Source organism: Erpetoichthys calabaricus, chromosome 12 (assembly GCF_900747795.2).
Source record: "Erpetoichthys calabaricus chromosome 12, fErpCal1.3, whole genome shotgun sequence".
Taxonomy (NCBI): Eukaryota; Metazoa; Chordata; class Cladistia; order Polypteriformes; family Polypteridae; genus Erpetoichthys; species Erpetoichthys calabaricus.
Genome location: NC_041405.2, coordinates 98,665,187 through 98,691,501, shown reverse-complemented (window position 1 = coordinate 98,691,501; position 26,315 = coordinate 98,665,187). Strand labels below are relative to the sequence as shown.

At 37.2% G+C, this 26,315-nt stretch overlaps 1 protein-coding gene across 1 annotated transcript in view; it reads left to right on the top strand.

The window, feature by feature from the left end:
* Nucleotides 1-26,315, top strand: part of pcdh19 (protocadherin 19) — a 131,413-nt gene that overhangs the window by 60,022 nt on the left and 45,076 nt on the right. Inside the window, 2 exon segments of the mRNA XM_028815926.2 lie at nt 1,799-1,857; nt 6,707-6,879. Of these exon segments, the coding sequence (XP_028671759.1) occupies nt 1,799-1,857; nt 6,707-6,879 (232 nt within the window).

The following is a 26,315-nucleotide window of genomic DNA, read 5'->3' as shown; positions in this document are numbered from 1 at the left end:
ATGAATGAGTAGCATTTTCACAATGGTTTTAATCATTTTCAAGGATGACACAACAGACTAGAATTACAATTCCCAAGCCGTAAAGATCTATTTACACATGGCAGAGATTTTGGCATTAGTCTGAATTGTGTTGCAATAATTTGTAATGTACTTATCCAAAAATCGACAGGACAGTCTCTCAGAATTTGTAAAGTTACAATGAAGAGTCTATGAAACCTTGCTAAAAGCTAAAAAAATAGACACTAAATTAATTGTGACAAGTTCACTGTTTGTAATGTTGCATGTCAGGGATTTTTACCTTCTATACGTTGAACAGTTCTGTGCATATTCATGCAATGCTACTGCATGTTTATGTGCCTGCTTGGTTTATTGTACAAAATAATAGCCACAATCATTGCCATTTGCGTAATTACATTCATGTCATTTGCTATATCAACATTGATTTCAGTGCTGAATACTACTATACTACTGCGATATGTAAACATACCAGGTAAAGTTAATGAGAACAAGAAAGAAGGAGAGGGCAGTACTGTAGGTACACCAGTGCTGATGCTATGTACTGATACATAAATATTGCCTTGAGGAATGACTGCATTTTGGACTTTCATCCCTACACAATTGAAAGGTTATTTTAAAAATGGTGCTAGCGTCAAACAAAATGGAAGACATATCTTCTAAAAGTGAAATTCATTCTCTACTGTTAAAAGTAAACAGCAATCTATCAAATATAACTGTATTGGCTGGTAATAAATATACCTAGAAGTCAATAAACCTGATTAGTGATGACAGGTTTAAGGTCTGTCCAAATGTTTAGCACAGGTCATAAAGCATTAGTGAATTACAAATGGCCTTACACTTCCATCTGCAAAATAAGACACAGTTGAAACAGCACTGCATTGCTTTCTGATTTTTGGTAAAACTACCCTTGGAAGTCATATTTTAAAATCAAAAGAAACAATGCTCAAAGTGCACTGGGGTTGGAGCTTGGAGTGTTGTCTTGTCAACCTGTTACTTTGTGTGGGCTTTCCAGTTTGAATGGATAGGTTTCCAGGGAGACTATCCTTTGAATTCAGTATTTTGGCATAAACAGAGATCAACAGTGACTCAAAACATTAAGTCCTAGAAAATTAAACCAAGGCCCTGGGCAATTGGGAAACATGCATTTTAACAGTTTTCACAACAGCAGCAATGTGCACCTGGGGTTATGGTAGATCCATCTGATAATCAGTTGTGCTTCTTTGCTTTGCTGCATGCATTAACCTTTTTTAGTTATTGCCATGAATTATTTGGGATCTAGGGTTTTTCTCATGAGAGAAGGGGGTTGTTTACAGCTTGTGCTCTTCCCGGGAGCTAAAACTACTATATCAGAAAGTTGCCAGACATTCTTTTTGAAGATGGCAGTGCTCCGTTTTTTCTGCAGTGTGGCTGTAGGAGGCTTGTCCTGCCTTTTGCTGTTAAGCTTTTCAAAGCATGCTAAAACACACTGATGAAGACCACAAGACATTGATCCCAGGGGTTTAAAATAGATCCAGTACGGAGACTCATCTACCCAGTCCAATTATACGCCATCCCTGGTTAAGCATGATATATAAAGAGGAGAAGGCAGTAACTTCCATTATATTGCTGGCTTTTTTTTTCTGTCTATTAACTTGGGAAGTTATTTTTTTTCTCCCTCTTAAAGATGAAAGCATAACCAGTTCACAGGGGTTTTTGTAAAAATAACATAACTATAGGAAGGCAATTAACATTGTTTTATTATTCAGCATAATAAAATATGTCTGTATCTTCTTTCATTCAGACGGAGAACTATTCCATTGATTCCAGTTATGTCAACAGTAGAGCGCATCTCATTAAAAGGTATGTCTTGATAAGGATATTATTTGTTTTTCTTTGCAAGCTATGAATCTATGTAGAAATGACAAAATCCCTAGAGGTCTCAGATAACAACAGGTTTTGCAAAGAATATGCAAATCACATTTTTTCTGAGCCCAGATATTTATTTAGAGATGTTTAAATGCAAAAATGAGGGACTAGTAGGAGTAACATAATTCTAAATAAAATGTTCGTACCAAATATTGGCAACATTCTCAAACTGACAACAAGGTTATTCATTGTCATTTTGGTTGAATAAATCCATTTGTATATGACTGTATTTTTTTATTCATGGCATAACCATAATTTAGTGATCAGTCTGAGCATTTTAATATAGAATTTAGTATTTCATAATTAGCTTGGGGACTTAATTTCAGAGCTTAGGTGAACAGAATACTTTTTACGATTATATTAAGTGTATATTCTTTTTTTTTTTTTGTGATTAAATTTATATTGAAGTACAAAACAAACACTTTAAAGGGGAACATTAGCCATTCTGATGGGAATTAAAATAAAATAAAACCCAATCCTCAGCGCACATCCTACTCCATAACACAACGCCACCCACCCTGTAACATTAAAATTAATAGGAGCAACAAAAGAATGAAGGAGGCCGTGTGGACAAGGAAATGTGAAAATAGCACAGCACCGACCTTGTTATGAAGAAGAGCTAAAGTTTAGGGTTGCAGCCAGGACCTGGGCACATTCATGTTTAGACCAGCTCAACCATATCCACCCATGTATCAGTATAAGAGCCAGATGCCCCATTGATCCACGTTCTTGACAACTCCAAAATCAGATTAAGAAAGGAAAACTGAAGTATGGAAGTAAGAAAATCAGACAGTCCAGACCAAAAATTAAACGCAGAAGGACAGTACCGAACCATAGGCATAAATGTGCCTGAGTTGTTCAGGGAGCAAAAGGTCAGTGTATGTTCTGATGGAAGCAAAACGTTTTAAAACTTGTAGATACATGGGCCATATAAAACAAAGCAATCTACTCTTATTATAAAAACAAAGACACCAAAAGGCACACTACAATAAAAGTTTAATTGTCTAGAGTAGGCCTAACGAAACACATGAATTTAGTCTTAATGCAGAGAAAGATCATTATGCCCTTGCCATGGTTCTCCAGTCCATAAATAACCCATGTGACTCTGCTCAGCCATTTCCCTTGTACAAGTGGGATGCTTTTTCTAGGTGCCACTGTTTCCTTTCATTCCTATAGTCACAACTGTTGACCATTCTTTATTCCTTCATTTATAAATCCCTACCTTTCTATATAACTTAAGATGATGATGTGGAGAAAAAACAATTACTAATGTGCAATAAAGCCTAAAATCGTAAAAAATGTTTATATAGCCTGAACTTAATCTGAGGTAGTTGGCCTACGCATAGTCAGTTTAACCACATCATTTCTTGGCTTGTTTTTGCTACTGTACAGTATTCATAATGTTAAAGAGTCTCAGTTCTTAATTTTTGGGCCCAAAGAGTCAGAAATGGGGTTGAACCTTAATCCGAGATCAATTTGGAGAAAACGGTCATTCTGTGTGGGCTGTTTGTGGCCAGATGACCAGTTTTTCACCCCTTTTGTACTAGTTCTTTCCAATAGGTAGGGCACTCTTATCAATATAAGACGGGTTGAAATCTAAGCAATCAACTTAGACCTTAATGTTTGCAGTGCATTGGCAATATATTTTTTGTAATGCATGTAGTAATAAAGTGCATTGCATTTGTAATTTCAACTGATGGTGCATCACAAACATTTGTAGTAATAAAATGCACTGCATTTGTCATTCCAACAGAGGGCACATCACAAACAGTTTTAGTAATAAAAATGTATTGCATTTTTCATTCCAACAGATGGCACATGACAAACATTAGCATTGCTGTTACAAATCCCACACCAAATGACATATAAGAGAGACATAGCATACAGATACAGAGATGCATACACAGATACTTGTCATTTATTAAGGTGGATTGCTTGAAAGTCACTAAAACAGTAAAACCAAGTAGAGCTATTTTAATTTGCAATTTAAAGTAGTGGTCTTTCAGATTTTTCTTGGTTCCTTCACATACACCTCACAATCTTAAACTTGCTTAGTCCAACTCAGAGGCATATGCATCTGGAACCTAACAAAGCAGCACTGGATGCAAGGCAGGAGACAGCTTACAGCATGCGTGAGTGTGCACTCACCCACTCACCCACATACCCACAGCTCATGTGAGGTCAATTTGGAATTTGCCAATTATTTCAACCAGTATTTCTATGTGTATGTGTGAGGACCACCAGAGTACCTGGGCAACCTGGTACTAGGACTCTAACTCACTACCCCCCCCCCAGATCATTGTGGCCCTCAACACTAAACACAGCACTTCTGTATCACCCTCTTTCTTTCTTTGTTGTTGTAATATGTTATTAAATATAGTGATTTTAATTCTTTTATAAATATAAAACATGATAGAAAACATGAAAAGTTCAGATATTGGCCGAAAAGCAGAAAAGAGATGCAGAGATTGTTGTAAAGATTTACAAAAAAAATCAGTCCCTAACACAGTGAAATTGTCTGTAGAATGGTAAGTAAACAAGAAATTCTCTGCTCAAGTTCGTGCATTGTGTGTGTCTCTTCCTTCCTTTTTCCCTGAACATTAACTTAATAACCTTAGCTATTAAATGTATTAAACCCTCTTCACATCCCACCACTCTCACTCTCCCTGTCCCTTTTGTACCTGGAAACTCTTTCTCCTGCCAGTGAAATGTATGCTCTTAACTCATCCTCGGACTCTGCACATACTTTGACCACTGTCATGGAGCAGCCTTTAAATCCCACTTCAAAGGCAATCCCTATAATTAATCTACAAGTACTGAATACCCTCCGGAAGTCCTGGGATCTTACTCCCAGAGCTTTTATTTCAAGTAGCCCTAGGCATCTCTGAGTCTTTGAGCCCCAACTCATTTTTAAGTGGCCCATCACTCATTGTGGCACCCAAATGGCTTGTCCTCCATTATTTATATTGACCTGGGTGACTTCAGCCATTTTTTTTGCCTGTCCCAATTTTACATTCTTTTAGCTCAGTTCTGATGCAGTGAAAAAAGTAGGTTATAGCACTTCAGTGCAATGTCCAACTTCCTGCAACACCATCACATCCAATACATAGGTTTCAGTACTTTTTAAGGCCCATTTGGGCCCTGTCCCATGCTGTGACACCTTTTCCTGCTTGCTCTTTCTCTTTTCATTTCCTCACCCTCTACTGTGTGTTCATATATAGTGGAAGAGTACAAAACCAACAAGGGGTTAATATGTACAATATATGCATTATACAGTATGTCCCAGAATGGCAAAAATCAGGAGAAGTCAGTAGACGAGTTTAGCTATGTTGCCAGTTAAATGCCTGTGGCCTTGCTCTTTTTCTCCCTTTCTCTTTCCCTACACAGGGTAAATCATCTCTATATGTCACTTACTGGGTCCCCTTGTCCTCCACTGTTATTTGTATTATGCCTATGTGACAGGTGCCCCTGCTAACTGCTCTTCCTGGGCCTTCAGCACACACAGAGAGTATAATATTCTTGTAGTCTCTAGCATGGCTCTTTCTAAAATGTTTGATGTAACGTTTAAACACAAATATGACCTTGTGTTGTGCTTTCACTAACAGACAACTTTCTCTGTTTAAGTATGTCTGAAAACTTTATTATATTAAGATTTCTTGACTTGGTGGAACAACACACAATGCATTTTTTTGTCATGTAAAATATTAGACTAATATTGTGCACCTGGTGTCTTGAACATGAATGGGTACATTAAAAACAGCTAATAAACTGAAGAGGGTCTGTTCAGTAGACAATCTGCTTGATTACTGTTTATGCTGTCATATGCATGAAGTGCAGTATACTTTCCCCATGTGAGTGCAGACACGTGTCTTCTTATGAAAGCCATTAACATGCATTCTTCAAAAGCTGCTGTACAGTTAGGTAAACATGCAGGACTTAAGTGCTGTCTCTGCCTTTGGCACAAAAGAATTCTCTGAGGCGGCCAGGCCGATACTAGAAGACAGGTGCAATTACATCAATAACATCTGGAACCAGCACTGCTATTTCTACTGCATGAGCAACCATTTACAACTTAAAAATTGACGCAAGAGTTCCAACTTTAGAATCTTCTCCTTGCAAGGACTCTAAAAATGGTGTCTTAATAGTAAAACTGAAGAAATAGAAACATAATGGTAAAATGGGTTGGTTTTATAAGAAAGAGGGAAAAAAGTGAATTAGTGGAGATGAATACTGGGTGACTTCTTTCCGTTTAGCTCAGTAAGCCAGGCAAAGAGATGAATGAAAGCATGTCACCCACTTGCTCCCGATAGCCCTCTGGTATTTCATTCTATATAGTTCTTGCCGTAATAATAGTCTGACAGGCAATTTTCAACCAGCAGCGCTCACCTTATATTACTTGTTAACCTGGAAATTATGCCTTTCATATGTTCATAGCACAGAGTATCCTTCTTCATTTTGGTCTTTTTGTTAGTATTTTATATGAGGCTCCAGGACCAGAGTTTAAGACTCATGAGAAAAGATGTTTGTCCTTTCAGCCTACAAATCAATTGAAATTCAGACTGGCAAAAAATCCTAGACTATATTTAGTTTGTCCAGAACAAAAGCTTGCAGTCCAGTTATTAATCTGATCTGGGCGCCTTGGCTGTACAGAAGAGCAGACTTGCTCTGAGGCCATTGACTCAAATGAGCAAAATAAAGTGAGACAGAGGGAAAGGTTATCTGATTGCCGTTAACATGACAGTAAATCTGTCCTTTTTTTTCCCTCCCACCCTCCACATTCTAGCACATCAACATTCAAGGACTTAGAAGGCAACAGTCTCAAGGACAGTGGTCATGAAGAAAGTGACCAGACTGACAGTGAACATGACGTCCAGCGAGGCCTTTATGCTGACACAGCTGTCAATGACGTGCTAAATATGAGTGTGCCATCCACTGGCTCTCAGCTTCCAGAGCAAGGTAAGGTAACCTTTTTTAGTTGCATGGACCTTGGGGATGGCATTAGCTGGCTTGTTAGTTATGTACAGACTTGACCCGTATATTTAGTGGTCTCCAGTCAGACATTTGAGTTGGATTCTGATGATGTAGTTTTTTCCAAGATGTGTCTTCAAAGTTCTCCTGTTAGGAAATCAGTTCCCAGAAGACATTCTTCAGTCATGACCTCTGTTGGCAATCAGTGGGAGTTTAGAAGTCATCATCTGCTACATGAAAGCTGTTTGCTCTTTAACGTAACAATTGTAAAGTGAGAAAAAAAAATAGATGTCTTTACCCTAATAAATCTGAATGCATAAATCTCTGGCACGGTAGTTCTGCACACTTAAGGTTTATTTCAGTTTCAATACCCATATTTTTAAGAACAAAAAATATATATTTTTTTGTATATTTCTTGGTGGTGTCCCTTGTAATTACTTACATAGGTTTTCAGAATCCATTTCTTTAAGAGAATTATATCTTGCATCCTGCCTTGCTTTTGCTTAGCTTCTCATACAAGGCAAGAAACAATTTTGCTTTAGGCATGTTTGTCTGTGTGTTTTTCTTTGGGTTGAGAATAATAAATACCTATGCACAATGACGATGCTGCCCAAAAAGGCTATTCATAACCTTTTCCAACCATTCATTATAAAGATACTATTGTGAAATAATGACGTAAGTTGTGTTTATAAGCAAATTTTGTACATGCCTAATGACTGCCCTTTACTTTACACTTTTACCATTAACAGCTTAACATTTTTAATGTAAATAATAGGGTCTTGTTTCATCTGTGCTTAGGATTTTAGCCTTTTAAAATGCTGGTATGTACAGTCATCTTGCATTGCTTTAGGAACAGAGTTAGTTTAAGTTTCATGGTTTTAAATTTATCATCTACAATTAACTAAAAATAGCCACTTTTAAGTTTTACATCGTATGTGGATTAAGTTCCTGTACTGAGTGAGTGTAGCTGTGAAAGTCAGATGGGCTTGTCTTATACAAAAATATGTCAAAGGAAATTGTCCACAAGTCAGTATTTGGATACATATTGTAAGGAGAGTGCATTGTTGAACATTTGCTTGGTTATAATACTTTCTATCTTTTGTGTGTGGAAGAACCATTTTCTTTTCCTTAGTATTTATTACCTGAAAATAATGACATGTATGAGGATGGATGGACAGTTTATCTATCCATTATCTAAGATGGAATTTTTTAATTGTCAAAAAGGGAGAAGAGTGCTGTCTGAATTACAGACCTGTTCTGTATGGTACAGGCAAACTTTCCTGAATATTCAATGTTTATATACTCGGATTGATGTCTTAAAAAACAGCACACTAAAGAAACATTCATCATGTCCAGTTCAAATTTTTCACATTAGACAACACAATATAGGCACTGGCATGGCTATGCCTACTGCCCACAACCCTCCTGCGCTGAAACTTCATCAATTTAAGTATTTCAAGGTGGGGATGGGAACCATAAAGGCTGTTGATTCATTCTGAACAACGTGGTGTTATTTTGCCAAAACAAATGCATACACATTAATCCAGTTTTTATTCTTTCTTTCTCTGCAAGCCATTATTAGAAATAAAATTGAAGATAAAGGTTACCAGATGTATTGGAAAAAATATAATTCATTGTTATTCTCAAGCAAGTACAAAGAATCCAGAGCTGAGTAATGGCCTCCATGGAAAATATAAATATTTACACAGATCTGATTATTTCCTTTCACACACAAAGAGACCCTAGAAATGTTCTCTTTTAGGCTCATCAGAGGTATTATTTTATGCCACGCTGCCATTACACTGTGTTAGCTGCCATGCAATTGCTATCTGTCTTTTTTAACTCCAGTCTAAAGTTGCAACTACTTTTTTTTAATTTATCATGGGCAAGTATATTACACATTAAAATGGGAAACTGAACAGTAAAGAGTGATTGCAATGCTCGACAATTAAAGTAGATGTAGAAACATATTTTCTGTTCTAACATTAGGAAACAAATGCAACGAAGGGAGAAAGATACATTCTCAGATTGTGTGGAACAAGGTGATTATGAATTTGGCAAAATTAGACGTAAACTATTTATTTGGCTGTTAGTTGATATGTCATCTACATGCCAATATTTCTGGAAATAATATTACTAGTAAAATATATGCTACGTATCTTTGGTGGGGAAGTTACTTAGATTAAAGAAACACAGACAATGACAAGGCCTTTGTCTGTGGTAATGGTTCTTGACCTGTGAGTTGTGGAAGACATGAGTAAAATGAAACTAAATTCCCTTTTCCACCAAGTATGGATTTATGCAGAGAAATCATTACACACAGATTGTCTCTCTTACATCGCCATGATAACAAATACTCTGATTGCTCTTGTGTATCTGCCTGGGGCTTGGATTATTCCTTCTTTATCGATATGGAGAACACAATGTTGAAATCCCACCTGCAACTGTGCTAAACAGACCTTTGGGAACCTGCCGAGAGCAGCAAAGAACAACAGCATGGGTGCTCATTAGGGAATTTGCATGGTGGCATTAAGAAATAAGAGATTCAATGGAGTCGCCAAATACAGATGGACACAAAATCAAAAGATAAAAGAGAACATGTTTATGAGTCCTCAGAATTGTGGAAATGTGCTCTGCTGGAAAATAGGAAGTCACATGGAACGAGGAACCGATAGACACAAATGAATTTCAGGGTCTTCCTTTCCTATTTTCTATATTGAATGGGTTCTTTATAGCTCAAAATTTGAAGGATGCCAAACATAAGAAGAACAAACACAAAAAGCAACATGGCCAAGACAGCAGAAGTCAAAGGTTGCTGAATTACTCATGAAAGTCTATCAAAAAGAAAAATACTTATTGGAACTGTTTTTCCAAATCACTTGAAATTGGATTTCACTTTTCTTTAGTTTTATTAGAAGACAGTGAGATTTATTAATATCTGTGTTATTATGATGTTCCAAACAGACAAAAGAAATTGATACTAAGTAAATGAGAGACAGTGGTGAGAAGTCATATTGAGGAAAATTTCCAAGAGTAAGTTTATGAGGACTAAGTCAGGACACTAAAAATCTCAAATAACTGGAAGCAAGCAGATATTGTAAACTTATAAAAAAAGTTTGAAAATTAAAAATGAAACCTTATAAACAAAGTAAAATTGCTTCAGAAGGTAGTCTTCTTTGGCCAACAAATCATTTCTGTGTAAAGAAAGTGCAAATGCTGAGTTAAACGAGTCATGGTCTTTATAAATGGCTTAAATGAAACTTCACTCATCTGCTTGTGGAAAAGCACCGACAATGACATTGTCATTAGAAAGGAAACACAAAATGGTGCTGGAGATGACTTCTTTGGCAAAGCTGTAAATAATAATAAGAAAAAAATAATTTAAACCCTGGCATTAACTAGTATTTAAATACAATTAAGAGTTAGAGATTTTGTGAAATTAATTCATTATTTTTTACACTTGCCCTTCACTTAAGGCTTAGACAGCCTTTACAGATTCCCAATAAATGTATCCAGTATTGGCAAGTTGAATGCAACAGCCTGAGACAGTACCAGTTCTAAACACAGCTCGCCTGTTTTTGTGTGTTCTAATTCTAGTGTATAGCTTGGATAAGTCTTGTCACAAAACAACATTTGAATGCTTAACAGTACAAGAAATTGCCTATTTTAGACACGTTTAAAAAGCAACCAAACTATGACTTACTATTTATTATATGTATTTGAAACAACTCTTTCATGAACGTGGAAAAATCCCTAAATAATTGTATCACACATGACTATTTGTTTTTTCTGCAATTGTACTTTTGATCCAATGTATTGGAATAAATAAAATGAGGTGTTAACAGCACCGTCCACATACTTAATTGAGCCTGTCTTATGACAGGTATATCTTGAACTTGTATATGTTTCATATTTAAGTGGTATATAATGCAAAATGAGAAAGATGCAAAAGGGCCAATTAAGGCCTTGTTATTACTGCAGTATGCAGCACCCATGTCAATTAAGGCAGACTAATTTGCAGGTCATTGTTCTGGAAGATTTACACTGGGCTTCCAGAAGGCCAGAAATTTGAAATTAAGTGAGTTTTCTTAATGTTTTTATTAGAAAAATTGCCAGTTCACTGGAAAACCAACTCCAACAGAGCAGATATCAATGGTGTCGCTTTACAATATACACTTCAGTTTATATACTGTATATATATATTATTATTGACATTATTACTTGTTTTGGGCAGCAACCAAAAAAAGGAAAAAAATACAAAACTCTGTATGGAGACAAGATAGAATATAGACTGCAATACTCAGATCTAACTTTGAACTTTACATGCACTGTGTTAAATTAGCTGTTCTTTTTTCTGTAGTTACTGGCCCAAAAGGAATAATTGTTACTGTGATGATAGATAGATAGATAGATAGATAGATAGATAGATAGATAGATAGATAGATAGATAGATAGATAGATAGATAGATAGATAGATAGATAGATAGATAGATAGATAGATAGATAGATAGATAGATACTTTATTAATCCCCAAGGGGAAATTCACAGAATGACTTTATTGCTAGCCCAAAATTATATTTTGAGTAGCATAGTACATTATAACAGCTTTTTATGGAATTGGACTAGCTACAGTATATACTATATATATAAAATATATAGTAAACTGGAAGGACGAAGCCAAAAATTTAATGTAGACTAAAATATAGGGTAAAAAAAAAGCAAAAAAAGTAAAGGGTGCAAACAATTGGCATTAGCCAGATCTAAATGTAAAGGTGAGGGATCGATCATCCCTCCTTAATGGATGGTCCTGAAATGAACATCAGCTTCCAGTGGCTTTGAAGGTTTTGTACCACTGACCTGGAAGGGGTGGTGCTTCATGACGGTAGCAGAAGTTGGGTCTTTTGTTATCTGGCTAGCAAGTGAGTGAAATGCCGACAGAAAAGGAGATGGTATTAATGACAGTGCCCTCTCTTTGCTCAGGGTGGTGTTATTTACCTTTTTGGGCCTTTAAGATGTTCTCTAACCGCATATGCATGACTATATATACATATACAGTATGTACTGTATGTATATATCTTGGTATTGTGGTGTAGCGGGCCACAGCTCACGTCAAAAAGGCCACTTTTTAAACAAATAATCACCGCACTCGCAGCTTAGAGAGGGAGCGTGGTATGTGTGGACGGAGCGGTTCCCGGGGGAGTTTGTGATGCGGGTGTTCCTCGCTTAACTTCACAGGTGAGGAGTCGTCCACATCCGTAATTGGTGCCGGGATCTGCTAATTACCATATTTGATCCACATCCCTGTAATAAATAGAAGCGCGAGCTGGCTAGGAGGGAAGATGAGAACAAAGGAAAAGATGAACGGAGGTTGTAGGAGAAGAAGGCTGGAAGCAGGCAGAGGAAAGCTGGTGCAGGAGAGTGAACGACAGCGAGCGAGAGCAAGCGTAGGCTCTTGGGCAGCTGAGCAGTGAGCCTGGGTGTTTGGCCAGCACCCAAGGAGCAGTTGATTGTGGTCGCTCCCGCTGAGCATTTTGTGAAGAGCGGGAGTGACCGGAAAGAGGATGGCTTGCCGCATAAGGCCAAGAAGGTGGCGGGAGTCGGGACTTGGGACATGAAGGCCCCAGCGTGAGCGCCCTGGTCGCTGGGGAGCCCAAGTCATGGTTTGGTGAAGCCCACCGGAGCCAGGGATCAGTGAGGGGAACGGACCAGCAGGAGAAGTCAGAGAGAAGGTCAGCTGCAGGTAGGGTAGCTCCCCTGGTGTATAGCTTGGACGGGAGAAGCAGGGGAGTCACCAGTAAAAAGGCACCGGGTTGTGTTTTAAAAGACAAATTGTTTTAACCTCATTGTTTTTAAAAGATTTTTTTCTAATGGATTTTAACCTCCACTAATTCACTCATTTTAATGGATTATTTATTTAATGGCTTATTTTTGAGACATTGCACTATTTATTTGAACGCTTGTTTTGTTGGTTTTAAATAAAAGCACTTTGCACTTTTTGCACCATCCCCTTGCTTCATTGTTGTGCCTCACTACCTAGCTCATTGGTGATATTACCGACAGTGTCGGGTTCAAGGGCTCCCAGAAGGAAGATGGGAGCGTGGAGCAGAACCCGCATCGTCACAAGTATGCACTGCTTAAAGTCAATAACTTTGAACTGTGAAATTGGATGTTATGCTGTTAGGCTAGGGGATATTGCAGTGTACCTGTAGCAATACAGACAGATAGTGCTACTACATTCCAGAAACATGCGATATGCAAAAATGGGTGTTGCTGCCTACAAGTTGAAGAATACACTGATACATTCAAGTCAAGTCAAGTCGGGGAGCATGCACTGGTACAGTGCGTTGCCGCACCCACTACATGATGAAACAACTTGGGATCCAACCCCCCAGGCAGACACGCGGTCCAGTCCCAACCTCCCGAAATGACCCTGGTCCAGCCACTCGGATCCCCAACAATGATGATCTTACAAGACAGATCACCCTCTGGGAAACGCTCCACATGGCCATAGTGCCGTAACTGATGCTCCCTCATAATGCAGGTAATGTGCCTCATTCGGGACTCCATGAGCAACCGCTCATTCAGCACAAAGTCAAACCAACGGTACCGAAGGATTTTCCATAGAGACACAGTACCAAAGGCGTCCAGTCTTTGTCTCAGGTCACTGGATAGCATCCATGTCTCGCAACCATATAGCAAGACAGGAAGCACCAGGACTCTAAAGACTTGGACCTTCGTCCTTTTGCATAGATATTGGGAGCGCCACACACCCCTTTCCAGTGGCCTCATGACCTCCCATGCTCTCCCAATCCGCCTACTGACTTCATAGGAAGAGTCACCAGACACATGAATGTCACTGCCAAGGTAAGTAAACCTCTCGACAAGACACACTGCTGATGGCTGTGCCCAAGAGGTCATTAAAGACCTGGATCTGTACTGTTACATTGTAAATTTATTATTTGTAAGTAGGGAAAGTTCAGATTAAAATAGCAATAGAAAGTACAGCACAGTACTGGCAGTATGTCTGTTTATTTCTGCTATGTCCTATTCTCCAATGGGATGTCTGAACTCTGTTATACACTTATGGGACCACCTATGTATATGCGGTCGGATGTTGGCCAAGCAGACGTTATGCGGCGCATAGCTGTATATACTATATATATATATATACTGTATATTTATACGGGAGTAGGATGTGAGTTGGGGGTTGGGGTGTGCATACAATGTATATGAATTTATATTCCCTTTTCAATTTACTTTGCCTCTTCACAAATGTGTATGATTCTTACAGTACTGTGATTGTTTTGTTTTTATTTGTGATCTTGCTTCATGAGAAATATGGCTGTTCTTCAGCCTCAAGGTGTTTAATGACTATAAGACATAGCATTAGTATTAACCCAGGTAGAGAACTGTTTCGTTTTTGTCTTGAGAAATTTACGTCACACAGTAACACCGTAGTTTTGCACCTAATTGTATGGGTGTTCTCCCGGCTTGAATTTCTTTCTTTTTGTTGGGTTAGTTTGCCAAAATCTTCATCCAACAATGGGAACTGCCCAAAGGCAAAATCTTTACTGTGCAGATAATGCAGCTGCATCCATTATTACGCAAAGAATGAAATAATATCCTTTTTTGGCTTTAAGTGATTTGACTGAGACTGCCAAAGTAAAAAAAAATTGAATTTTATGAAGTGTTGTTTCAGTAGTTCAGAAAACACATAAACAGTTAAAAGTGAGTAAAACATGGAAAGAAAGCTTGAATTTTGTTATGGTAAAAGCCCACATCTCTTAAAACAAGGATCGACGTCGAGATCAGGCTTTAAAAAATTTTTGCTTTTTTGGTATTCGGTTGTCTTTAGTGTTGAATCTCTCTTGAAATGTGCCCATTAACAACTGACATAATGAAATGAAAGTTGGAGTCAGCTTAAGCAGAAAGTAACCTAAACTGCCAGGTTACTACAGAAAGACAGAAAGCTTATCCACTATTTGTCTAAGCCTGTGAATAATTGGTTCATAATGACTAACAAAACTTAATTATAGTGAAAGGAGTGAAAGTGCTTGTAGAGGTGTTTTGACAAGATTTGAATAAGAGAAAATGTATTCCTCTTACAATAATAATGAAAAGCACTACACAAAGCAAATTATAGCCTAAACTCCAGTCAGTCTCAGGTCTCGGGTACTGTCCCTGACTAATGCCGCAGAGATTTGTATTTCATGGCCTGGTCACCTTTTTTCCCTATGAGTGAGATGTATTAAAGTCTTCCTTGGAATTACACCTTGCTTCAGGAAATGCCTAATGGTCACTGGTTGTCATTTTAAAGGAATGAAGCCATCAGCTCACATAGCCCTCTGATGGTTTTCGTTGGCTTTACACCTTTGAGCCCTGAGATTGCAGCCAATATTTGGCTGTGTGGCAATTGGACAGCAGAACCTTACATGTCTAGGAATCCTTGCTGTCTTTCATAATACCGCAAACTGCACACCCCAAAACTGGGTATTCTTTTTCTTGCAAGCATCTGCTTTTTCCCCTTCTTTTGAGAATTTACACCTAAGTGGGCATAATGAAGTATTCCCAACATAGAGAATGATAATGTCTAGTGATGTTATTTACACCTGTATTAGAGAACATGAGGCAACGAAATGATACAGAGACACCATTGGACAATGATAAAGTCAACAGCAGATTAAACAAAATTAATAGCAAAGACATAAGGCAAGAGTTTCCGTTGAATGGTGTTCCTTAAACCGCAAATGGTATGGCACAGTATATCAGATGCTACATTAATGCACAAGGGTGTCCCTTTTCCTGGTGATTCCCCTCCACTCACAAGTCACAAAAACTTAGGGTGAACCATCTAGCAGCATTCTGCCATTCTGTTAGTTTCCACAGCATCTGTTTTCCCAGGCATGATCTGTTTCTCTTTGTCAACAAGTCTTGGTTGGTCTTTTTCTATGAAACAACTGAAATATTCCTTACTTTACAACAAGCAGAAATACTGAATATAGTAGTCAATGCTAACATAAAGCTATGATCTTTCCCACAAGTAAATTCCTTTTTAAGATATACTTTTAAGTCCAAATATAAAAATGTATTTAGTCCTGGAAAATGATTGAAACTGTTTGGAGTCTTAAATAATAGGGCTGACACGTATGCAGTAAATGAAAGCTTGACAATATATATTGGATAATTTGCTGTGCTGAATATGAGTATGGCAAGTAGAACACTGAGGATCGCTGACATTTCATTGGTTCATGTAATATCTTGTCACCCACTCAATGAGCAAAGTGTCCCCCAGCCCAATTGTTCTCCTTTCTTGTTTACTATAGCAAAGGCTTTCTCTGAGAGCCACAAAGAAGCTGCAACGTCAGCTGTTGAGGAAATAGCACAGAGCAAGCCCGAAATGACAATTTAAATTAATCAGATCAGACAGCATTTTGGATAACTTCTACTCTCAGTGATACAAATCAGCTCAGTCACAAGTACATAGTGGACTTTTCCTGGGGTGTTAAAGAAATAATCATTGTAAATAAATTTGCTAGCCACAAACATGTAAAAAATAAATTCTGGTATATAACCAACTGTAAAAAAGTGTCACATTTATTGTATACAGTGACTACAACTTCTCCTGGGTAGGTGCAAAAGAACTGAAGTGTGTCATTTAATTATAGCTCATTGCATTGCAAAACAATAATGTCATCACTCGAGCTGATAATGCTAAGGAACAGACTGACTCTGAATGTAGATGCAATTCCAGGAAAACAGTTTACCTGCCTGAAGCAAGTGAAACTATAGCAATAAAGCGAATTGCAGGTATAAAAGGACCTTTTTACCTTTCAGTTCCGAGGTCAGAAGCTAAGCAGAACTCCATGTATGGCTGCCTCTAGCATTTCTCTTTTAGAAACTGTTGAATGAGACAGACATTCCCGTTCTTTTGTGATTCTCTTGCCTCAGAAAGTCCAGGGAGGTAGGCTTAACATTCCTTTCTATTGTAATCATGATGCTAAGCACCTCCACTATCTCAACAGGGGATACTGTTTACCCCAAGGGGTAGGATGGGTCTTATTTCTTTTTCGGTAACGAGAATCTAATCTCATGAAATCTATGTGTTGATGTCTTTAATGGGCTTATGCCTGCAGGCAATTTGCTTTAGCAAATCCTCAATCATCCATATAAACCTGTGGACTTCGGATTCCCATTATAACTAACCAAATCATTCTAAAGACACACAAAAAAAAAAAAGCCCATGAAGAAATGTCATGGATTACACACATCTGAAGAGAAAGTGCATTGACCTCATCACCTGTGAGCCGAGGGCAAGTACCTCAGACAAATGAAAGATGATATTCTAAAGCATCAAAGCTTTCTTTTTTTCTCATCAGTATCACTTGTCTAGTTTTTCAGGCTTCTTTATAGGTCATAGTGATTTATTCTCTTCGTTTATTTTTTTATAATCACTATTTAGTCACATTTCTAAAATTCACATCATTGTAATTATCTTTTTAGGTAGATCTCATAAAACTTGTTAACCTTTTTATTGTCTAAAAGTTAAGAAAAATGCATACTTTATGTATTTTCTTAAAACACTTACAGACTTACACAAATGTCAACAAGCATCAGCAAGGTCAATGTGTTCCAAGTAAGATTCCCTACAGAAATCAACAGCTGTGATTTAAAAAGTTTTTTTTTCTAAAATTCTCCTCCACAAAGCACTTCAAACGTTAAATGAGACTAATTCAAAATAATGATGTGAGCAAGGAAAAGGTGGGAGACAAAGTCAACATTGCAACGATGTTAGCAAATGCAAAGTGGTACCATTCTAAAATTGTGAATCAGTCAATACTGTGTATGATTTTGGCTAAATTGTGATATTATGAAGGATTTCCCCCCATAAATTATTATAAGTTAATAAAATAAATAAATGATAAAAGAAAAAAATGCAAAATAATCCATGGCAGATAAAATTCATTTAATTTAATTTAATTCACTAATAGCAAATAGTTCATTAATGATTTTTTTTTATTTTGCACCTTTTATAGAAATGTGAGATTATTTCTCTTACTTATTAAGCATAAATGCATAAAAACTCATAACTGTATGTGTTGCTTACTTATCCTTTGTTTGTTTATAACAGCAAGATGTACGCATATCGTAAAGTGTTGTTCAATCCCATTTTTGTGCTACTTATTGCATTTGCTGTAGAGATTGTACCACATGCACTTCAGAAGAGGTTATCCACCTGAAGTTAAGCATGTTTGGTCCTGGCCAAAACATAGATGGAAGAACATCTAGGAAAAGCTTGAGTTGCTGCTGGAAGAGGTGTTGGTGAGGCTAGTAGGGGGCACTTACCTTGTAGTCTGAATGTCGATCTCAACGCCCCAGTGCAGTGATGGGGATGTACAAATGGCTCTTAAAACCGAGGTCCTGGCTCTCTGTGGTCATAAAACATCACTAGGCATCCTTTCTAAAGAATGAGGTGTATCCTGATGTCCAGGCTAAATTGCCCATCACGGATCTCACTAATCATCTCCCGTCTCTAATTGGCTGTCTCTCTCACTACTTCTCCACCTAATAGCTCATGTGTGGGGAATGTACTGGCGTGATAAAAGGCTGTTGTTGCATCATCCATGTGATGCTACACATTAGTGGTGGTTGTAAAAGAAAAGTGCTATATAAATGTAAAGAATTATTATTATTATATCTGCTGATATCAACAGATCCATTTACATGATGAATGCATCCATTTCATATTCTACCAATTCAGTGTAGCTCAATCAGAAGATGGTGGTGTCACTAAACTCTTATCCATATCAAGCCAAATAATTATGGCACATTCTCTGTTGCGTGGGCAAGTATGCTCTAAAAAAATCTGAGCACATTTTTTAAAATCTTTTTTGGGTTTATTGTTAATGATTATGGTAGGGTAATTTATTTATCCTCTTTCAATGAAACATTGCTGCCTACTGAAGCACAAACACACTACTGAGACATGAAGTTGAAGCAAAAACTTTAAGTAAAATGTGGATGAGATCTTGGGGCAGATTAGCTGTTAGCTAAACAAACTGGCTTGATGGACTGAATGGTTTCCTGTCATTTGTCAGATTTCTTACGTTCACGGTTAGGGCGGCACGGTGGCGCAGTGGTAGCGCTGTTGCCTCGCAGTTAGGAGACCCGGGTTCGCTTCCCGGGTCCACCCTGCGTGGAGTTTGCATGTTCTCCCCGTGTCTGCGTGGTTTCCTTTGGGCGCTCCGGTTTCCTCCCACTGTCCAAAGACATGCAGGTTAGGTGGATTGGTGATTCTAAATTGGCCCTAGTGTGTGCTTGGTGTGTGGGTGTGTTTGTGTGTGTCCTGCGGTGGGTTGGCACCCTGCCCGGGATTGGTTCCCTGCCTTGTGCCCTGTGTTGGCTGGGATTGGCTCCAGCAGACCCCCGTGACCCTGTGTTCGGATTCAGCGGGTTGGAAAATGGATGGATGGATGGACAGTTAGTTAAAGACTTCTTTCATTTACCAGTTCAGCCACTTTATGCATTTTGTATTTCCAAATAGATGTTTGCAGTGTATAAGCTGTTAAAGTGTTTACACTACTGGATGAAATGCAACTTCTCCTTTCTCAGACAAATCTGTACTGCCTTGCAAGAAGAAATATTTGATTTAAATCATCAGCATTTACACTGTGATCCCAAAATCAGAGTTTGCTGTGTAAAAGTGCCTAGTTTTACTGCTATACTTATTTATAATATTTGGCATTAAATTGCACTCAGATTGTTGGCTCTATGCAGCATGCTAAACACTGTACAATCCTTTTTAAAAACTTTAGCCATATCCAGTCCTTGGTAATGTTTGCTAATGCAAAGTTTGACACTGCCTGCAGTTCTGAGCAAATTGTGAAACTGAATCCAGTACTCATTAATAAATGAGGCTATTTGTGGTCATAAGAATTGTCACTCTGCATCCTGTCTTTAAAAAACACTGAAATCTTTATTTTTTAGGAAATGGAGAAAATAAAGAACAGAACTTCAACCAGTCTTTGAAGGAAGATAATTATAATTAGGGTCCAGTCTTCATCTAATCCTTATACGGACATACTTCACTTTGCTTATTTTTTCTCAAATTACAGCTTCATGAACATGTATTTTAAAACCTTAAATGTGATTGTAATACTACTGATCAAAAAAGTTAAACAGATTGTCTTCAGTCTTTAATCTTAAATTGAATATTTTTTGTATTTTAAATTCTGAGAAAATAAGCCATCCATTTATTTCAGACCTGCTCGAGCTAACTTCAGAGTTGCAGGGATGTGAAGGTTGCTGAGGCAGCATTAGCATGAGAAAGGAAAGAATTCGGGACTAGCCACTAGTCCACCATAAAACATATTAATGCACAATTCAGTCGTTCTGCACAAGTTTCGAGTTGCCAGTTAACCTAACACATGCTCATCTTCACGTTATGAGAGGCAATCCATCCAATAACAAGATTTTTACTATTGATCAACAGATGAAAGTCATCCAAGCACACTTTAACTACATTTAAGGCATATTAATGATCAGTATCTGCTTTGTGTCTTTTAGTAAATATCAGACAGAATAAACACTGAAATGCATGACCTGTTCATTTTGTAATATTAATTTTTTTAGGAAAACATTGCTCAAAATTGGAGGGTCCTGATAATATCGAGATTACTCCAGTAATCAAAATTGATGTTGCTTCAGTCTTGGTTTTGAAATATATGCAAGGTACCAACTATGTAAACAACAGGCTAGTCATTATTATCTACTCCAATTGCAACTAAATTGAGTCCTTCAGTAATACAAAGTAGTAACACTTCAGCAGCATTGAATGCCACTAATATGTTTTAGGCTACCACTATTCAGCACAATTCAGGAAGGGCAGTGTGAGGTGTGAAGTGGTAATTATTCTCTAGTATGCCCCACACGCACAACAATGATACATCTTTAAAAATATCGACTTGTTCATCACCATAAAACAATCTCCGTTTGTAGACGGATTGTGGCAAACAGGAAGGCATTTTGAACAAACACAAAACCACAGCTCTTAAATATGCTCTGACAGGTGATCAAATTGGGAATAAAACCTCAGAGCTTTTTTTCTCTCTCTTCTGTCTCTCTCTTAGTGGCAAAGATAAAGGCGTGTATATGCGCCAGTGAACAGTAACGTTATTGATGAATCATTAAAAGAATAGCCAGACTATTTTTAGCTGAAGTGCACATCATCAGTATATTGCATGACATGTTCTTATTAAATTGGTTAAACATGCAATTAACTTAAAGATTATTCTAAGCCATTATTACATCAGAGTGCTGTTACAGTTATTATTTAGCAAGCAGATAAGTGAAAGGCATCTGGTTTAATTATCGGAAAAAAAAAATGCTCCACTATTCTGTTGCTGGTTTCTCAGCCAAGATCTGTAAATTTAATATTGTTCAGTGAAAGAGCAAGTTTTTTTTTTCCTTCTTCCCCTAAAGCGCTGAGTTTCTGAATTTCCTTGTGAAGTTCAGAGCCGAGGTCAGACTGAGAACGACGGACCTGGGAATTAATTTTTATTAAAAACCTTTGTAGGACCAGATTTATATTACTGATATTGACATCTGCTGTCAGGTTAGAACGATATTAGCCCGTTTTAACAGAGTTATTGTCTGTTGGGTCCTTTAGTGGATTTTTTGTTTTAGTTTATTATTTTATGTCATTATAGCTGTATGCTAGGGTTAGCATCAAGTCAGAAATATTTCTTGTTGATACTCTCTTTGCTAACCTTGGAGTGAAAAAACATATCCAAATTCACACCTACTTACAAGCAGATATTCAGTGCCATTTTAGACAAATTCAACATATAGTTATATAGCTGCTTTTTTACATTATCTTTGCAATTAAACTGGCAGCTATTTGGAATAACCTGACAAACTTTTCTATTTGAGACCTTAAAATCTGTTAATCCTGTATGTGTTGATCTGAAAACCACAGGTTCATAGACTATAATGTTAAAAAAGTAGAAAGAGGATATTAGCTATCTTCAAGTCAAGTCCATTTAAAATGGTTTTATAAGGGATATTCAAACTAAATGGTTTCTGTAAAAAAATGAATAAGGGCACAGTATATAAATATAGCAAACTATCTGACAGCTAATCAAGCATCCGTTCAATCTGTGTTTTCTGTGTGGGAGACAGATAGAAAATTGCTTACTCTTGGCCAAATAGGCCATAAATAACCTTTCCTGTGTTCTTGTTATTACCCCCTGATCTCACCCTTGACTTTTCCCCGCCTTAACCTCCTTGAGTGACCATCTGTTTGAAGTGGGAATGAGTTTCTCAGCTTTGGGTTGCTTCTCTCAAGCTGTTTATAAGAATGTTTCGAACACTGGGCTCTGGCTGCTTTCCGAGAGGAACCTGTTAAAAGGTTAATGAGAGAGAATCATGCTGCCTGTAATCTGAGTTTCCTGGTGGCAGGGCGCAGCCGTTCAGTCTGTTTTGGAGCTCATTAGCTATGCAGATTGATCGGGGTCTGACATCGGGAACCACTTGCTTGCTGTGCCAGCAGAAGGCTATGCTGCAAGGCAGCTTGTCACTCCGGGCTGCCAGTCGCAAGCAGGATTTAGCTGAACCCTGTGGGATCTCCTGTGGGGTTGAGAGTAGTACTATGCAAATATAAAGATTTTACCATTCGCCAAGTCTTTTTTGCTTTTCTGAAAATTTAAACATTTACATAATTGCTGTGTTTTTCATCGAATGGTGGAAATAGTTCAGTGTGGCAAATAAAATGTTTTTTTATTTTTTGTTTTGTTCAGTTTTATAGTTTTCTTTTTGTAATTCAATAAAGGTAAAATTGCTACAAATTGTCACCCCTTCCAATAGTATACTATACTGACATGGTGACTACAGCATGTAATGTTTCTAACTAGCACTGGTTTGTATTTCTTACCATGAAATCAATTACATAAAGTTCCCTACCTTTTAGGTTTGCATTAGGGTGTCAGATTGTGCATGTTTTTGACTAAAGTGTTTTGCTGCTATCATGGAAACCCTAAATATGATCTACGTACTTAGTGAGTTAATTAAATCTATTTTTATTGTGTAAAAACTACTCAACAATTAATTAATTACAGTAATCCACCCAACCATCAATCTATCTGTTTTGTAACCTGCATGTCCAGAATCATGGAGATAATTAATAAATTATTTAATCAAGCAGTCATTTATTTAAATTAAATTAACTGTCTGGCCAACTGTTTGCCTCTAATTCATACTGAAATATTGGGATGCATTTGGCATGACCTTTAGTGAGCTCAACATGTTTATCGAGAGGTAGTGTCTATATTGAGTGTGGCATTGAACAGTCAGAGGTGGGAATTATCATCAAATGGAAATTGTCAGTGGAAAGGACAATGCTGGACTGTGATGTTTGTGCATTAAATTGAGGGGCAATGCCAAACCGCAAGCAACCAAAAATCAGAAGGCTGCATATTTCAGTCTAGGAAATGTAGACAGCTTTTTTTGTAAAAAATTGGTCCTTCATGAACTCCACAGGCCAGAATACCATAGACAAATGTCAGTAGACAAATCATTTATTAGACCTGGCAGCGTACCTTTGGAGGTATATTTGTGCAGAAAACCCAGGCAGTGGACTATGAAGAAGAGGAAATATTAATCTTTCTGTATTTCTGCACAGAAAATGTCATTGAAATTTGTGTATAGTGCTGTTCACAGAGTATTGCCTCAAAGCTCTTGTACAAATTTCCAGCTATAATGCAGTGACAGAAATTATTAAACCATACTTCATTTTCATGCATGATCGCTCACATTAGGTTGAACAGACAGTAAAAAGAGCAATTTCAATTTGATTAACATTAACATATTATGACTATATGAATCCATTAACATTATAGTAAGTTGACAACAGAAGAAAGGAAAACAAAAACTTTAGACAACAGCAGTCCAGTACAAAATAAGCCTCATAGTCAGTTTCAACAGAAAAAAAATCCCAGTGAAAAGACAGACAGAATCAAAGTTCATGTGACAAGTGAACTGCATTCACAACCTACACCTGTGCATTCTAGAAGTAATAAATACAATAGGACACTGGTTATCTAGGCCCTGAGGCTCAACATTATCCAAGACAAACCAGTAAATGTAATGCACTACTTTTCTTGTACTGTAATTCATAAAAGTTGTGCCTGTGAATACTGTACTGAGTGCACAAATACTTTGCTGTAAATACCTTGACTGTATGAAGCAAGTATTCGAGAAGCTGGTAAATGTGGAAATGTGGCTGTGACTTACTCACCTCTCCCCAACTGCACTCCTCGGCTATTGCCAGTGTGTCACCAGCGTTGCCCATGTACAAACACTTAGGATTTTTTTGTTTATACATTCCTGTACTTCATTAAGTCTTTATCTAGAATATCGCAATGAGCAGGAAAAAGAAACATGTTGTGGTATCCTTACTAGTAAAACCAGAAGCTATCAAGAAGTAGGACTGGGGAGAAATGCGCCCAACTCTTTTATCTGAGTTTTCAGTTATCCAAGGTAGCATTGGTCCTCATTACCTCTGATCATCAAGATTTTTCTATACATATCTTCATTAAACAGCAATAGCAATATTAAGCACTAACCATTGTTTACCAGTTCTGAGTATTCACGTTCGTAATATACTGCCACACTTATTTACTGTTTACAGGCATATCTTGTTAAATGATGATGCCTCCATGTATAAAGCTTATGTTGTCAACTACCAGTTTGATAACCAAAACCTTTTTAACTATTTAATCTACAGTATTAGGGATACTTTGCTGATTGTAAAATATTCAGTTGTATTCTACCTTTTTCATTAAGGTATATGTAATTAACTTCCTTGTAAAAGAATTTCATACATTACTTCATTCTATCAGCTGCTGTATATTATATGTCTTTGTGACTTACATAATCCAACAAGACATTAAATGGTTTCATATTGGGTTTGTCCATCATTATGGCCAGTACTTTTAGCATGATGAGTGAAGTCCGAAACTAGAATAAAAGGATACATTTTCACATGTAATTAACTGATTGAAAAGATGAGAATTCCAGGTTGTTAGTAAAAAAAAGAAAGTGTTGAGAGTGGGCTGCTTGAATGTGAATGTGAAAATTAAAACAGCTATCCAAGCATATATACAAAAGCAAAAAAAAAAATGTTCTTTGGAGCGGGCACCACAATGCTTAAAAAGTTAATACCAAATATACTGTGCTACAGTATATCATGGTTTGCAAAAGCTTAAAAAGCCAGTTTTGGAGAAACTCTCTGCATTTTTAACATCAAGGATATCAATTTTCTTAATGTGAAATTTTTCCCAGAAAGAGCATTGAGCTAAGGTGTGGTGCAATGAATTCTAAGAGGAGGTTAAAGCCATTTTTATGGAAGAAGAATGAGAACTTAAGGTACATGTATGCCAATGTAGACAATTAGAAGTGAGGAATATTATAACCTGAACACTAGCGTAGCATTTAAACAAAGTAACTCCCTGTTCTTGTACACACTATAGCTTAGAAATTCACTTCATAATATCGGTTACATGATTTTCAGAATTTTGAACTGTACTGTAGTATTGGTATGTACTTTTGGAATATTGAATGCATTTGTGTTTAAAAACTCTTTTAACGCATGGTAAAACATAATAGACACAAGTATCAGCAGTCCTGGCACAGCTTTAATTTCAACAAATTCATAACTAACATTTCATAATAACACTTTCTACCTTATTACCTGCCAGGTACAAGTTATTTTAATGGCATAGAGCAATGCAACTTAAAACTCTGAATGGACTTTTGTCTTTGAACTCTTTTGATTTTTTGGTTTGCTGAATTAGATGTGGACTTTACTGAAGTGATGTAGTGCTTTATTTATTCCCCAAGGCATTACAATAGTTATTGACTGCAAAGCCATACTATGTTTTACTTTCAACTTGCAGTTATATATCATCTTGTCAGTAACTATAGTTTATTCCTTGGATCTATAATTGTCCAGTATATAGCTTTCGGTGTAGTCTACATTTCTAAAATGCTGTGTATATTGTGACTGTTGGGAAGCCAGAGGTCATCTAAGGCTCATCCAAGACTTATTGCATGTTGCCTAGGAGATGGCAAGAGACTCCATATTTGCCCAAAGTGTTGTGTGTGATCACTGATCTGCTGTAGCAATATAGGGATAAACAGGAGCATTTGTATTGTACTGCTGCTGAGCTTTCTTGAAATCAAAAGTTATAAATTACAGCCTTAATCGTTAGCCAAATTGAGACACAACTCAATTACCATTCACAGCTACAGTCTAATTTTGTATACACTCGTGCTATTTCTAGCAGAAAGTATCACCTATCCTGTAACTGAAGTGTGAGGCTCTTAATTGAGTGATTGTCTTAGTTCTAATGATAAGGTGAAGTTTCCAT